This window comes from Staurois parvus, unplaced genomic scaffold (assembly GCF_062004578.1).
Source record: "Staurois parvus isolate SC_StPar_1 unplaced genomic scaffold, SC_StPar_1.0 ptg000132l, whole genome shotgun sequence".
Lineage (NCBI taxonomy): Eukaryota > Metazoa > Chordata > Amphibia > Anura > Ranidae > Staurois > Staurois parvus.
The window spans coordinates 5985941-6002245 of NW_028317928.1; the positions used below are offsets into that span (position 1 = coordinate 5985941).

Sequence of the window (16305 nt, forward strand, 5' to 3'; positions counted from 1 at the left end):
TTTTTGGGCAGTTTTAAAGCATATTGCCAAGGCATCCATGAAAAAGCCTGAAGGCACCCTGGTTGAGAATGGTGGGATTGGCTCTGACCCAGTCTTTGGCCTGCTGGAGGTCATTTTGTAGAGCTCTGGCAGCGCTCATCCTGTTCCTCCTTGCACAAAGGAGCAAATACTGGTCCTACTGATGGGTTAAGGACCTTCTACGGTCCTGTCCAACTCTCCTAGAGTAACCACCTGTCTCCTGGAATCTCCTCCATGCTCTTGAGACTGTGCTGGGAGACACAGCAAACCTTCTGGCAATGGCATGTATTGATGCGCCATCCTGAAGGAGTTGGACTGCCTGTGCAACATCTGTAGGGTCTAGGTATGGCCTCAGGCTACCAGTAGTGACACTGACTCTAGCCAAATGCAAAACTAGTCAGAAAAGATGAGTAGGGAAAAAAATGTCAGTGGCCTCTACCTGTAAAACCATTCCTGTTTTGGGGGTCATCTCACTGTTGACTTGATGCTATACTCTGATTACAAAGTCTTCCTTTCATTTTTTTTTTGAGCCGTGTATATTCCTCAATAGCCATGAAGGATATAAATAGTTTTGCCTTTTTCAAATCCAGATATTACTTTATAAAAGTAGCAGTGACATTATCACTGTTTATTCCTGTTTTGGGGGTTGTCTCATTGTTGCCCATCTAGTGCATCTATTAATTTCAATAACGCCAAAGCAGCTGAAACTGATTAACAACCCCTTCTGCTACTTACCTGACCAGATCGATATCCCAGGAGTTTCACTGATTAAAAAGTGTTCCTTTTCATATTTTTGAGCAGTGTACATATACCAATTATTCCTACCCTTGTTAACCCATATAAAAAAAACAATCTTTATTAGCCTGCATTAGCATTGTAAAAGCAACACTTAGACCCCATTCACACGGGGTAGACTCCGGCTGATTAGGGTGGGATCTGTCTGCTGATCCCCACTGAGTAGGCAGATGACAGGACTGTGTCTAGTCCACCTATGAGGAGCGGACGTGGACACAGCCAGCTCTACGGGTGGTTGGATGTAAACGGACTGCCTGTTTATTTACACCTGGGAAGGGGAACAGATCTCTATTGGTTTGGGTTTGGTGGATTTGATCTGGGCGGGTGTAAATTAATTCATGTCTGTTTACACCTACTGCTCCGTAGAGGAGAATGGAGGTTCCGATTAGGTCCACCTTAAAATAGGACAGGCAGACTCAATCGGAACGTCCGCATGGAAGATTTCTGTACACACGTGATATGCATTGTCAAGGGATGGGTGAAAAGAGATGTAGCTCAGGCGGTGTCAGCCTCCCTTCCAGGTGATGTTCTTGTCCTGAGCGGTAAAGCTTCCCCTCTTCAGAAGAGGACTCCATCTGTCCTTGCCCAGCATGCCCTTCATCTTGCGTGTCCACAATCTTTTCTTCAATTTGAAACGCTGAGTCTCGTGCATTGGTGGCTGGAAGGCCGGCAGCCTTTTCAATGTGTGGTGTTCCCCTGTAGGAGCAAATTGGATCATGCTTTGCTGGGTTTTTTTGCCTTCCTCTGGATCAACTGTGGGTGTAGGATTATAACTTTTTTTTTTTTTTTTTTTTTTTTGTGGTTGAACTGAATGGACCTTGTCTTTTTTCAGCCAGACTATGTAAGTTTTTTTTGGTGGTTGAACTGGATGGACTTTTGTCTTTTTTCAGCCAAACTATGTAATTTTTTTTTGGTGGTTGAACTGGATGGACTTTTGTCTTTTTTCAGCCAGACTATGTAAGTTTTTTTTGGTGGTTGAACTGGATGGACTTTTGTCTTTTTTCAGCCAGACTATGTAATTTTTTTTTTTTGGTGGTTGAACTGGATGGATTTTTGTCTTTTTTCAGCCAAACTATGTAATTTTTTTGGTGGTTGAATTGGATGGACTTTTGTCTTCTTTCAGCCAAACTATGTCATTTTTTTTTTGGTGGTGAACTGGATTGACTTTTGTATTTTTTCGGCCAAACTATGTATTTTTTTTTGTGGTTGAACTGGATGGACTTTTGTCTTCTTTCAGCCAAACTATGTCATTTTTTTTCGTGGTTGAACTGGATGGACTTTTGTCTTCTTTCAGCCAGACTATGTAACTTTTTTTTTTTTTTGGTGGTTGAACTGGATGGGCTTTTGTCTTTTTTTCAGCCAAACTATGTACCTTTTTTGTGGTTGAACTGGATGGACTTTTTTTTTTGGTGGTTGAACTGGATGGACTTTTGTATTTTTTCGGCCAAACTATGTATTTTTTTTTGGTGGTTGAACTGGATGGACTTTTGTCTTTTTTCAGCCAGACTATGTAACTTTTTTTTTTGGTGGTTGAACTGGATGGACTCTTGTCTTTTTTGCAGCCAAACTATGTACTTGTTTTTGTGTCTGAACTGGATGGACTCTTGTCTTTTTTCAGCCAAACTATGTAACTTTTTTTTTTTTGGTGCTTGAACTGGATGGACTTTTGTCTTTTTTTTCAGTCAAACTATGTAATTTTTTTTAGTTTGCGGTTGAAATGGATGGACTTTTTTTTTTTCAGCCAAACTATGTAATTTATTTTTTTGTGGTGGAACTGCATGGACTTTTGTTTTTTTTTTCAGCCAGACTATGTTTTTTTTTTTTTTTTTGTGGTTGAACTGGATTGACTTTTGTCTTTTTTCAGCCAGACTAACTATGTAACTAGTTGCAACCAGTATGCAAATGCTGATGTGCGATAAGTCTTGACTTCCTCACGAAACACTCCCCGCACTGCAGACATAAGAATGGCTTCACCCCTGTGTGAGTCCTTGCATGCACGGCGAGATTTGATTTTTGGGCGAAACATTTCCCGCACACAGAGCATGAATAGGGCTTTTCCCCCGTGTGCGTTCTCTGATGCCGGATGAGAAAGGCCTTATAAGTGAAGGATTTCCCACACTCCGAACACGTGTGCGGCTTTTCAGCTGTGTCTGTTAGTTCCGGCTCGTCTAGAATGACTATATCGGGAGAGCTCCTACCGTGCTCGCCTCCCCTATGAGTTTTCTCGTGGCTAATGACCTTTGACGCCTGAGAAAAACACTTCCCGCACTCAGCACAAGAGTAAGGCTTCTGGTCCGTGTGCGTGCGCTGATGTTTGATGAGAGAAGACTTTGTAGTGACACGTTTCCCACACTCAAGACATGAATACGGCTTCTCTCCCGAGTGCCTCCTCTGATGCCGGACGAGAAAGGCCCTGTAGGAAAAGGATTTGCCGCATTCCGAACACGAATGTGGCTTCTCGTCTGCGTGCATGATTTCATGTTGATCTAAGTAGGTTTTATCTGGAAAGCTTCTTCCGCAGTGGGAACACATGAACGCCCTTTTTATCCTGTGAGCTTTCTCATGCTTCAGGAACTTTGACGCCTCTGCAAACTGCTTGCCGCACTCGTGGCAAAAATACGGTTTTTGATCTGTGTGGGCACGCTGATGTTTAACGAGGTATTTCTTGGTCGTGAAGCACCTCCCGCAATCCGCGCAGAAAAATGGCTTCTGCCCTTCGTGAGTTCTTTCATGGATGATGACTTCCTGCCTTCGTATAAAGCATCTCCCACATATGGAGCACGAAAATGGCTTCTCTCCTGAATGCGTTCGCTCATGATAAAGGAGAGTCGATTTTAATGCAAAACTTTTCCCGCACTCCGAACAAGAGTACGGCTTTAGCCCTGTGTGAGTCCTCTGGTGGCTGATGACATCGTGCTTGCGGACAAAGCCCCTTCCGCACAAAGCACAGGAAAAAGGCTTTTCTCCTGTGTGAGTGCGCTGGTGATAAACCAAGGTCGATTTCAATGCAAAGCGCTTCCCGCATTCTGAGCAAGAATGCGGCTTTTCCCCCGTGTGATATTTCTGATGCCGGATTAAAGGGCCCTTCTCCGCAAAACACTTCCCGCACTCAGAACATGAATATGGCTTCTCCCCTGTGTGAATCCTTCGATGCCTGACGAGCATTCCTTTCTCGGCGAAAGACTTTCCACATTCCAAGCATGAAAACGGCTTTTCTCCCGTGTGCGATCTTTGGTGTACAATGAGTTTCCCTCGCTCTGCGAAACATTTCCCACATTCGGAACATGGGAATTTCCTGGGACGATTACTTGGTAGATGTTGGGTGATGGCAGGGTGGACAGGATCAAGAAAGCAACCTCTGTGGGTAAGGGGATCGTTCCAAAGGTCCGCAGTGGGGATTTCTGGATAAAGGTGTAAGGTGATGGGTTCATCTTCAGAAGAATCGAAAGTGATGTCATGTTCTTCGACTCCAACAGCTAGAGATTTTCGCCTCATAGGTTGTCCATCTAAAGAAAACAAACCACAGGGACGATTAATTAGTTTCAGGTGACTTCTCAAAAATTAATAAAAAATTATCCCTTGGTTTAAACACAATAAATGGTCAAAATGTTGTGGTCACCCAAACATCACACAGTATGTCAGCTTGTTGAAGGTTCTATTCTAAATTTCTGGGTATTAACCCCTCGCCCTCCAGAGGATTCCCCCCTTCCTGACCAGGATATTGTTTGCGATATGGAGCTGTGTTACTTTCACTGACAATTGCACGGTTGTGCAAAGCTGCAGCCAAACGAAATATACACCCTTTTTTCCTACAAATAGAGCTTTCTTTCGGTAATATTTGATTGCCTGTACGGTTTTTATTTTTTGGACTATAAACAAAAAAGGTCGCCAATTTTGAAAAAAAATAAAACCCTATATTTTGGACTTTTTGCTATTAAACATGTCCAATAAAAAAATTTAAAAAAATCAACTTTCGGCATAAATTTAGGCCAAAATGTACTCTGCTCCATGTCTTTGTAAAATAAAAATCCCAATACGTGTAAATTAATTGGTTTACATGAAAGTTATAGCGTCTACAAATGGCGGTATAGATACTGGAATTTTTTTTAACCACTTCCCGTCTGGCCCGTGTATATAAACGGCCGGATGGGAGCAGTGCAGGGGCGGGTGGCCGTTTACAAATGGCCTCCCTGCTTGTGCGCGCTCCCTGGAAGCGCGCTGCACCGCGATCCGGTGCCCACTGTGTCCTCCGAACACAGTGAAACACCAATCCTTGTACAGGACCTCTGTGTGAGGTCCCGATCATGCAATCACTGGCCAATCAGTGATCACATGAATAGTAGTAAGCAAGATGTCACTTCTGATATCATTGCTTACTACGTGTGAAACCTGTGAATGATCACAGAGGTCCCTGGGAGCACGCAGCACCGCGATTCAGTGCCCACTGTGTCCAGACTGCTGTACGGGACCATTGTGTGAGGTCCCGATCATGTGATCACTGATTGGCCAATAGTAGTAAGCAAGATGTTACTTCCTGAAATCATTACTTACAGTTGCAAGAAAAAGTGTGTGAACCCCTTGGGATTACGTGGAGTTTTGCATGAATTGGGCATAAAATGTGCTCTGAACGTCATCTAAGTCACAACAATAGAAGAACACAGTCTGCTGAACATAATACTACACAAACATTAGATGTTGCCATGGTTTAATTGCACATAACATGTAAACATTCACAGTGCAGGGAGGAAAAAGTATGTGAGGCCCTAGCTTAATGACTTCTCCCAGAACTAATTGGAGCCAGGAGTGTGCCAACCTTGACTCCAATCAGTGTGATGATATTGGATGTGTTGCTGACAGCTGTCCTGCCCTTAAAAAACACACACCTGTTTTGGGTTTACTGGTTTCAAGAAGCACTGTCTGATGTGAACCATGCCTCACAGAAAAGAGCTTTCAGAAGACCTACGATCAAGAATTGTTGACTTGCATGAAGCTGGAAAAGGTTACAAAAGTATCTCCAAAAGCCTTGATGTTCATGTGTCCACGGTAAGACAGACTGTCTACAAATGGACTGTGTTCTTCTATTGTTGTGACTTAGATGACGTTCAGAGCACATTTTATGCCCAATTCATGCAAAACTCCACGTAATCCCAAGGGGTTCACATACTTTTTCTTGCAACTGTAGTACTTGTGAAATCTGTGAATGATAACAGAGGTCACATGGTACAGGGCTATTCACAACAGCCTTGTACCACGTGACAAGCTGTGACCAATCACAGCTCTCACAGTATTTCTCAATGGCTGCAAGAATGCAGCCAGAGAGAAGGAGAAATTATTGCTTTTACAGCCTTTATGGGTATAAAAGCAATCAGTGTAAAAAAAATCTTCATCACCCCCCACAAGTAGTACAGTGTCACTATGGTGACACTGTACTGCTAGGGTGACAGTATGTAAAAAAAAAACAAATAATAATAAAAAAATAAAAGTGTAAAAAACATTTTGAAAAATTATAATTTTTGGTTATAAACTAATTTGGTTTTTTTTTTTTTTTTTTACTAAAAAGATAACTGAATACATTTTGGCCAAGATTTATGAAGAAAGATTATTTATTTGCACATTTTTATAAGAAAAACACTTTTTTTCAAAATGTTTGGACTTTTTCATTTATACAGCAAAAAAATAAAAATCCCAGCTGTGAATAAATACCACCAAAGCAAACTTTTATCTGTCTAAAAAAAATGCTAAAAAATTCATATGGGTACAATGTTGTATGACCACGCAATTGTCATTCAAAGTGTGATAGCGTTGAAAGCTGAAAATTGGCCTGGGCAGGAAGGGGGTGAAAGTGTCCAGTCTTGAAGTGGTTAATATATACTAGTGATGGAAGCGATCAGCGACTTATAGCAGGACTGCGGTGGGTATTCTGACACTGTGGGGGAACTAACTGCCGCTGACATCCCCAGTGACACCAATACAGTGATCAGAGCTAATAAAAAGCACTGACACTGTACTAATGGCACTGGGCAGGAAGGGGTTAACATCTGGGGAGATCAAAGGGTTAACTGTGTGCTGGGAGTGTTTTACTAGGGAGACATGCTGTACAGAGAAATACAAAGCAGCATGTCCTTGCTGGCAGGAGAGAGGTCTGTGTTGTTTACATACCGACCTATCCCCTTACAGCTTTAGCGGCGATCACCAAGTGGTGGCCGAGAATTGCTGGCCTGGTACCGGTGATTGACATAAGCTGCAACCAATGGCAGCGCGAGTAAAATATCTCCTATATGGTGCCTGCTGCTTTGTATGGCTCTACTATGCAAAGAGATACAAAGCAGCATGCAGGAGCTGACAGGGGAGAGATCTGCATTTCTCTGTCACTGTTCCTCGGCGATCCCTGGGTGCTGGCGGGGAATCTCCAGCCGGGACCCGGTGATCGACAGCTGAACCTGCCAGTGGTGGTGTGGGTAGGGCGAGTGTACGCCCCTGCTCAGAAATACAAAATCACGTGTATATACGTGATTTTTCGCAGCCCTACCGCCCTGTAGCAGTAGTTTTGCTATAGGGCGGTTGGGAAGCGGTTAATATGGAGCTTCCCCGTCACAGGAAGATTTTGGAGTGTGGGGATTTTAGCCAATTCAACTAAAAGTGAGTTTTTGAGGTCAGGTGCTCACCTGTGCTAATCTCTGAGCGAACGTCCTCCTCTTTAATCCTTGCACGTCCTTCTTCCTCCTTCTCAGCTTTGATGTCTCTCTGAGTGTCTCTGGTGTCTCCGGGGTCTGTGAATAAAGATGAGAGTGAAGCCCCCTGTACTGAGATGTATGAGAGACCCCAGAGAGTGTGTGTGGGGGGAGACTGGTCACGTCTCAATGACATGATGTGAGGAGAGCCAGGGTCTAATAGAGGCTGATTGCTCCTGACCCCCCCCCCAACAGGCACATACTGTCCCCCCATTACTGTCTACTGACAGAGGAGGAGGGAGAAGAAGAGATTGTAGTGACTGAACAAGGAGCATCTGGGACTCTTCTCTGGATTTAGTGTTTATTCCTCAGCTGGGCTGATCTCTGGAGGGATCTCCTCCTCCTTACATGGCTCATAGCTGGAGTCGAATAGAGGCTGATGGCTCCTGACCCCCCCACTGGGCACATACTGTCCCCCCATTACTGTCTACTGACAGAGGAGGGTGGAGAAGAAGAGATGGTTGTAGTGACTGAACAAGGAGGATCTGGGACTCTTCTCTGGATTTAGTGTTTATTCCTCACCTGGGTTGATCTCTGGAGGGATCTCCTCCTCCTTACACAGGTCATTGCCTCTCGCATACACTTCCTCTGCCTCTTCCTTCGCTTCCACTTTAACAGTCATCAGATCTGTATCCTGGATAATACAAAACAATAAAACATATCTTATTAAATACAAAACCACCAAACAGCATCTTGTTACATCCACCAAGGCTCCGTCCAGACCACATTGCGCATTGATGTTCAGAATGGCTAATTAAAGAAGAGCTCCACCTAAAAGGGGACGTTCCGATCTAAACACTGGTCCCCCCGCTCCCCATGAGGAACTGGCACCTTTGGGGAGCAAGTAGGGGTGGGTACCTGATTTTGACAGGTACACGTTCCCACTTCCGTTGCAAGCGACTAGGCAATCAGAAGCGGAAGTTGTTCTCTTCCCAATTGAGCATGCATTTAACTTGCTGAAGGCAAAACTAAAGGTCGAAAGACCCACAAACAAAGAACAACTGAAGACAGCTGCAGTTAGAGCCTTGCAAAGCATCAGGGAGGAGGAAACCCAGTCTTTTGTCATGTCCATGGGTTCCAGACTTCAGGCAAAGCATCAGAAAGGAGGAAACCCAGTCTTTGATCATGTCCATGGGTTCCAGACTTCAGGCAAAGCATCAGAAAGGAGGAAACCCAGGCTTTGGTCATGTCCATGGGTTCCAGACTTCAGGCAAAGCATCAGAAAGGAGAAAAGCTAGCCTTTGGTAATGTCCATGGGTTCCAGACTTCAGGCAAAGCATCAGAAAGGAGGAAACCTCGTCTTTGGTCATGTCCATGGGTTCCAGACTTCAGGCAGTCACTGCCAGTAAAGGATTCTCAATAAAATATTAAAAATGAACATTTTATTTACGATTATATTCAATTGTCCAATTACTTTTTATCCCTTGAAAAAGGGGGGGGGGTGGGGGCTACTCTTAACAGCTGTAATTCCTAAACCCTTCTTCCAATTTGGATGTACATACCCTCAAACTAAACCTGAGAGTGTGCACTTTCAGCCCATATCCATTATAGAACTATAGCTTGAATATGTTTTGGTAAATACCTGAAAAAACTAAAATTGTGTCTGTGTCCAAATATATATGGATCTAACTTTGTATTAGTGGTCCTGGTCTAGTAGAAGGGTCTTCTAAAGCTTTCTAAACAAAAGCCCATTTTACTGTCCTTCAGATTTTAGGTGGATTATGACCACTGGAGGTAGTAAATGCCCTCGCGTCCATGGTAGTAGACAAGGTTTCAGTCATAGTGGTCAGTTGGAGTAAATAAATTACATAGTACTTGTGGTTAGTAGTAGGAGGAATGGTACTCCATCGTTGGCTGCAGTGGGAGGAATAGTGTCCCACTGTTGGTGTCAGTGGAATAAATGGTGTCCTATCTTTGGTGTTAGTGGGAAGAATAATGTCCCATTGTTGGTGTCAGTGGAATAAATGGTATCCTATCATTGGTGTCACTGAGAGGAATAATGTCCCACTGTTGGTGTCAGCGGAAGGAATGGTGTCCCATCATTGGTGTCAATGGTAGGAATAATGCCCCATCGTTGGTGTCAGTGGAATAAATGGTGTCCTATCTTTGGTGTTAGTGGGAGGAATAATAGTCAGTGGAATAAATAATGTCCTATCATTGGTGTCAGTGGGAGGAATAATGTCCCACTGTTGGTGTGGTAGGAAGAGCGCCTTGTATCAGTGGGAGAAATAGTACCCCAAAAGCCAGATAAAGGCAAGGGCTGTAGTTTGGAGACCACTGGTCTAGTAGGTCATTGGGGGTAGTAAATGCCCCAAAGTCCATGGGAGTAGACAAGGTTTCAGTCTTGGTGATCAGTGGGAGTAAATAAATTACATAGTACTTGTGGTCAGTAGGAGGAGGAATGGTACTCCATCGTTTATTGCAGTGGGAGGAATAGTGTCCCACTGTTGCTGTTAGTGGAATAAATGGTGTCCTATCATTGGTGCCAGTGGAAGGAAAAATGTCCCACTGTTGGTGTCAGTGGAAGGAATGGTGTCCTATCATTGGTGTCAGTGGGAGAAATAATGTCCCATTGTTGGTGTTAGTGGAATAAATGGTGCCCTATCATTGGTGTCAATGGGAGGAATAATGCCCCACTGTTGGTGTCAGTGGAAGGAACAGTGTCCTATTATTGGTGTCAGTGGGAGGAATAATGCCCTAGCGTTGGTGTCAGTGAAATAAATGGTGTCCTATCATTGGTGTCAGTGGGAGGAATAATGCCCCACTGTTGGTGTCAGTGGAAGGAATGGTGTCCTCTCATTGGTGTCAGTGGGAGGAATAATGTTCCACTGTTGGTGGGGTAGGAAGAGCGCCTTGTATCATTGGGAAAAATAGTACCCCAAGGGCCATATAAAGACAAGTAAAGGGCCACAGTTTGGAGACCACTGGTCTAGTAGGACTTACTATGACTAGTTTCCGTCATGAACAACACGGGCAAACAAAAAAAAAATCATTGGTAATGCAGAGTCACCGCTTTATGTGACGACACCTGCATCTACCTGATCCTCCTGAGGGATCTCCTGAAGCTCCTGAGGGATCTCCTGATGTTCCTGTGTGGCGTCCCGGGAATAAAGAGGACGGGGACATCTCTCTGGTGGGTTCCCATTACTGGATCCATCTACCTGATCCTCCTGAGGTTTCTCCTGATGTTCCTGTGTGGAGTCCCGGGAATACAGAGGACGGGGACATCTCTCTGGTGGGTTCCCATTACTGGGTCCATCTGTAGAAAACACAAATATAATCCCATCATGCAACTCTTTCCCAATGTCATCATTGTGAACAGTAATGTGGATAACATGATACTAGGGTCATTAGAGAGGCTTACACTCGATGTCCCACCATAGTCACAAACTATTAAATAGCTCTGACATATTCCATAGTGCCGTACAGGCACTGAGCCAATCACATCAGCCTTTGTGCCAGAGGAGCTTACACTCTAATGTCCCACTATGGTCACTCGCTAATATATAAGAAGAGTTGAAGTAGAAGCACCACACCACTGCTAAGAGGTCTTGATACAACTTTATCCCATTAATGGTCAGGGGTATAATTCATGAAGTAGCCAACACATTTCAGGGGTCTAAGCGCCCCCTTCTACACGGCTAGAAAGAACATTAGATTTGCATATCAATCTGTCATTAATCCTAGGCTCACACCTATGCAAGTTGCGTTTTGTGCGTTTCTGCATTGCGTTTTTGCCTCGTGTTTTTTTTTTCATTTTTTAAAAATTTTCTTGTTGCTAGACAGACTTTAAATGCAAAATGCATAAAAAAAGTGGCAAAAACACAATACATGCTTTTCTGCAGCATTCCCATTGAAGTCTATAGAACCAAAAACGCAACGTTTTGCATTCAAAAAAGTCCCTGACCCTTTCCAAAAAAGCGCACCGGGTGAAAACGCGGAGATGTGAACATGTCCCATAGGAAATCATGTTAAATGGACTGTACTGCGTTTCTGCAAAACGCTACAGAAAACGCTTAGGTGTGAACATGGGGTAATACAATGTCCCCTCCACAGGGTCATAATTAAAACCAAACAGTCAATCGTAATGAGAGTATAGAGATAACTACATAAAAATGAGAACGTGAGTGCTGAAAAACACACCCAAAATAAATTAAAAAAAAATAAAGTAAAATAAAAAAATAAAATACAATCATAATAATAATAATAATATTGATAATAATCACCAATATTATTAAAATTATACATTATGGGTGATATATAACAAAGAAAAAAAAAGTAAAAACTCTCAAAACTGTGCAGAAACTAAACACCATATAATATACAATCTTGTACAATCGTAAAAATAAATAAGTACATAAAAAAAAAGAAATAATAGCATAATAAAAATACTACTACTGATAATAGTACTGCCAACCATAATAGAATTACTACTGTGAAAATGATACATTCTTGGCAATAAATTGATCTAAAAGGAATAAATGTATGAAAACATGAGAAAAATGATAAATGTATAAATTGAACCATACATGATACAATCTGATTGTACAATCGTAAAATGGTACAAAAGGTAATGAAAATGATATTAGTGCTAATGCTACTAAGAATAATCATACTTATTATAAAATAATACATTCTGGTTAAAAATTGTTTTTGGACCTAGTAAGAATAAATTTATAGAAATGACAAAATATATCCAAAGAGCTGATAGGAGGCATACACTGCATGATCTGACTGTCCAATCGCTGAACAATCCGCCCAGTCTTAAATATCTCATGCATTATGGGGTAAAATTCAAATGACCAATTCCATTGGTAGTGGATCCAAAAACTATTTATTCATTTCAGGTACTTATATAGCGCCGTCAATTTACGCAGTGCTTTACATATATATTGTACATTCACATCAGTCCCCGCCCCACACAATCTGCACAATCTAAGGTCCCTAACTCACATTCATACATACACATACTAGGGACAATTTAGACAGGAGCCAATTCACCTACCAGTACGACTTTGTAGTGTGGGAGGAAACCGGAGTACCCGGAGGAAACCCACACAGGCACAGGGAGAACATGTAAACTCCAAGCAGGTGGTGCCATGGTTGGGATTCAAACCAACGACCCTAGTGCCGCCAGGTGGAAGTGCTAACCACTTAGCCACTTTGCTGTCCATACTGTACAATCTGATTGTATCGTGTGTGCATAATAATAATATGCCTACCTTAACTGATATTCCTCACCTGTGCTGATCTCTGGAGGAATTTCCTCCTCTTTATTCCTCACACGTCCTTCTTCTTCCTCCTCCTCAGCTTTGATGTCTCTCTGAGTCTCTCTGGTGTCTCTGGGGTCTGTGAATAAAGATGAGAAAGAAGCCACCTGTACTGAGATATATGAGAGACCCCAGAGAGTGTGTGTGGGGGAGACTGGTCACGTCTCAATGACATTATGTGAGGTGGAGAGCCGGAGTCTAATAGAGGCTGATGGCTCCTGACTCCCCCACTGGGCATGCACTGTCCCCCCATTACTGTCTACTGACAGAGGAGGGGGGAGAAGAAGAGAAGGTTGTAGTAACTGAACAAGGAGGATCTGGGACTCTTCTCTGGATTTAGTGTTTATTCCTCACCTGTGCTGATCTCTGGAGGACCTTCCTCCTCCATACACGGACCATCACCCATAACATACGGCTCCTCTTCAACTTTAATGAGAATCAATCCTTCAGCCTAGACAAAAAAAACCCCATCAAAATATCTGAACACCGTTTGGCCAATTTTTTTACTTTACTCCTAAAACTCAAGATTCTCCAACCTGATCCTCCTGAGGGATCTCCTGATGTTCCTGTGTGGAGTCCCAGGAATACAGAGGATGGGGACATCTCTCTGGTGGGTTCCCATTACTGGATCCATCTACCTGATCCTCCTGAGGGATCTTCTGATGTTCCTGTGTGGAGTCCCGGGAATACAGAGGACGGGAACATCTCTCTGGTGGGTTCCCATTACTGGATCCATCTGTAGGAAACACACACACTGACTGAATACATGGTTTCTATGTCTTTATATCAGAGGATGTGTGCATCTAGGTGGATCCTCAATACAAGAAATGAAAGTCTCCTCTTACCCGGTGATGTGAGGGGTGTCCAGTCCTCCATCATGACGTTCTTCTACAGATCCTTGTGTCCTTCTATATACTCCCACTCCTCTATTGTTTCTATGTCTTTATATCAGAGGATGTGTGTATCTAGGTGGATCCTCAATACAAGAAATTAATGTCTCTTACCCGGATGGCTCAACATTATGACTTTCAGCTCTGTCCTCTGAAAAAAAGAAAAGTAGGACATCATCTCTGTTCATACGTGAGCCAACAGGAAAATATATTTCTACACATGGAATACAGTCTGTATTGTGGATCACATAGCAACACGAGTAACTGAGCTATATACTAATAACTTTGAAAAGTGACATGTCACCATCATTTCTGAACAGGTGCAATGGAATGTGACCGCTAGCCACACCATGACCTGGATAACCCTCGGAGGCCTCTAGTTGCACAGATTAGAGGATGTAATGTGATAATTCCAAGTGCAGAACCTACTTTATCATGACAATGAACTCCACAAAGTCCCTATTGGTCAGTGTGCCTTCCTAATACCTCCTCTGCCCTGCCTGGGGGTCGCAGGGTTAGCAAGCACTCAACAAGTCACATGCCATGCAAATCTGAATGCGAATGATTCGCAGTCTATTCTTGGGGGTGCAAGAAGAAAACATGAAGGTGAAACTGAGCTGGGTACATCGAGCAGCACTGTTGTATGCACTGCAGCCTGCATTCTATCATAAAGGGCATGTGACCTGACTAAGTCACATGACCTCCTCCATAAACTACTCCCAGAGTGCTGGAATCCCTTTGCCTCATAATAAGAGATTATTACCTCCTCCTGACTGGGTACACATTCTCCAGCCTCATACCCCTCCACCAGGAGGAATCCAGCACTGCCAGAACTCCTCCCTGACCTCAACTGTGGGCTACAACTAAATGGCTGCTTTGTTCATTGCCATGTTCCATTGACTGCATATAATTCTAACATTATCTGCCTATTATCATCTATGAATCACTAGAGTTAAAAATGACACCTGACTGTCACGTTTTTACTTAGTTTTAAACAGTGAGACACGGTTTGTGCTACAAGAAAATGGCGGCCACCCTCAGGCTCCTCCATAGATTTACTGACTATGAACGATAGGAAAATGTCCGCCAGTAGAGACGCGTTCTGGGAGACTTTCGCCATCTAGCGTTCGATTTCAGCCTCAGTGGGCGGGATCTGGGGGAGAGTAGCTATTTTGGAGGGTCGGCCTCTTCCTGGTTGCTATAGTAACGCGCGCAAAGCGAACCCGCCTACAAGAGCTGTTCGGTTGCTATAGTGGCACGCAGGCGCTGAGCACAGGAGCGTCGCACAACTGTCTGGCGACCATGGTGTCCTGCAGGCGCAGAGCGAATGGAGTTTTACGAGGGGAAGCAAGGCGGCCATTTTTTTGCAGACCAAATATGGAACCATGAACAGTTATTAGAGAATTGGCTTTGCTTTCCAGCAGCTGCTGGTGTGAGTGTGGAGAGTGTGTGCCCAGTGAGGAGGAGGTAATAATGTCTTCTTACTATGAGAGAAGGGGGTCCCAGCACTGTATGGGGGGGGGGGGGGGGTGTCACGTCACCTGAAAATGCTCATTTTCCTGAATTACCTTCTATATATGTATGATGGTACCTTCAAACGTTATAATCTGAACGTACGCGTTGCGTCTTTTGCATGTTTTTTTTTAAATGGCTGTAAATGTGTTTATTAGCACCACTGTAGACTAAATGATGGATAAGTCTGGCCATGACCGGGTCCCTTTAGGATGAAGCAGTGCTTCAGGTCAGTTTTAACACAGATTCTGCCTAATGTAGTTTAGGATGAACTAGGTTTTTCCAGGTTGTGGTCCCCGGGCTCTGATTGGTCGGGATCTCCATGCTTGGAACACCAACCTATCCTCTGTGTCTGCTGAGCATCTCCATTGATTGAAGACCTGCCGCTCCGTCGGACCTCGGAGACCCGTTGCTTTTCATTTGGTTGTAGAACTTCTCTTGGGGAAGCCTAAAGCTACCAATCTTTGTCAGGTTTCTGGGGGTTAGGGAAAGAAAACAGTCAATTGGCTGCTTCCTCTAGAACCCCAACGTATGGAGCAATCAGAACGAGTAGGGAAGATGGACAGGGATTCCAGAAGAGGGGTGGTCCTGGAGGAAGGAGGGATGGAGAGATTTGGGTCCAGAAGAGGGACAGTGGTATTCAGGTCCAGAAGAGGGACAACTGTGGAGGGATGGAGGGATTTGGGTCCAGAATTGGGGCAGATACAGAGCAACAGAGGTATTCAGGTCCAGAAGAGGGGCATATACAGAGGGACAGAGGTGTTCCGGTCCAGAAGAGGGACAACTGTGGAGGGATTTGGGTCTAGGAGAGGGTCAGATATGGAACAAAAGAGCAAAGGAAAACAGTTGTAAAGAAAAGAGAACTAGAGGTATTTGGGTTCAGCAGAGGGACAATTATGGAGGGACAGAGGGATCCATTTCCAGAAGAGGGGCAACTGTGGAGGGATGGAGGGACTTTGGTCCAGAAGTAGGAGGGAGGCAGAGCTGTGGAGGAAAGAGGAACAGAGGAATTTAGGTCCAGAAGATGGACAGTTATAAAAGAAAAGGAAAGAGAGCAAAGAGCAAAGGAAAACAGTTGTAAAGAAAATA

The 16305-nt window shown here is 43.7% G+C and overlaps 2 protein-coding genes across 4 annotated transcripts in view; one reads left to right on the forward strand and one right to left on the reverse strand.

Moving 5' to 3' along the window:
• The window catches only part of LOC149466235 (uncharacterized), a 71370-nt gene that overhangs the window by 40762 nt on the left and 14303 nt on the right, over positions 1-16305 (forward strand). The gene's annotated exons all lie outside the window — the stretch shown is intronic.
• LOC149466236 (uncharacterized) lies at positions 859-14542 on the reverse strand. Of its 3 annotated transcripts, none has more exons than XM_089672655.1 (9): positions 14468-14542; positions 13660-13855; positions 13351-13550; positions 13169-13265; positions 12786-12893; positions 10706-10803; positions 8067-8178; positions 7479-7583; positions 859-4319 (listed from the first exon to the last, which is right to left on the reverse strand). In XM_089672655.1, the coding sequence occupies exons 2-9, from the start codon at positions 13691-13693 to the stop codon at positions 2695-2697; spliced, it is 2379 nt and encodes a 792-aa protein (XP_089528781.1). In that variant the 5' UTR covers positions 13694-13855; positions 14468-14542; the 3' UTR covers positions 859-2694. The 3 variants fall into 3 exon arrangements, with proteins under 3 accessions (XP_089528781.1, XP_089528779.1, XP_089528780.1); XM_089672653.1 differs by having other exon boundaries at positions 10583-10803; XM_089672654.1 differs by lacking the exon at positions 14468-14542 and adding an exon at positions 14134-14432 and having other exon boundaries at positions 10583-10803.

Bases quoted from the DNA above. Each gene is read 5' to 3' on its own strand.
- LOC149466236 (XM_089672653.1), bottom strand. From the start codon at position 13,693: ATGATGGAGGACTGGACACCCCTCACATCACCGG. The intron at 13,266-13,350 runs GTTGGAGAATCT...TTTTTTGTCTAG, and splicing joins AGATCCCTCAGGAGGATCAG to GCTGAAGGATTGATTCTCAT. The intron at 10,804-12,785 runs GTGAGGAATATC...TGTTTTCTACAG, and splicing joins TCCTCCAGAGATCAGCACAG to ATGGACCCAGTAATGGGAAC.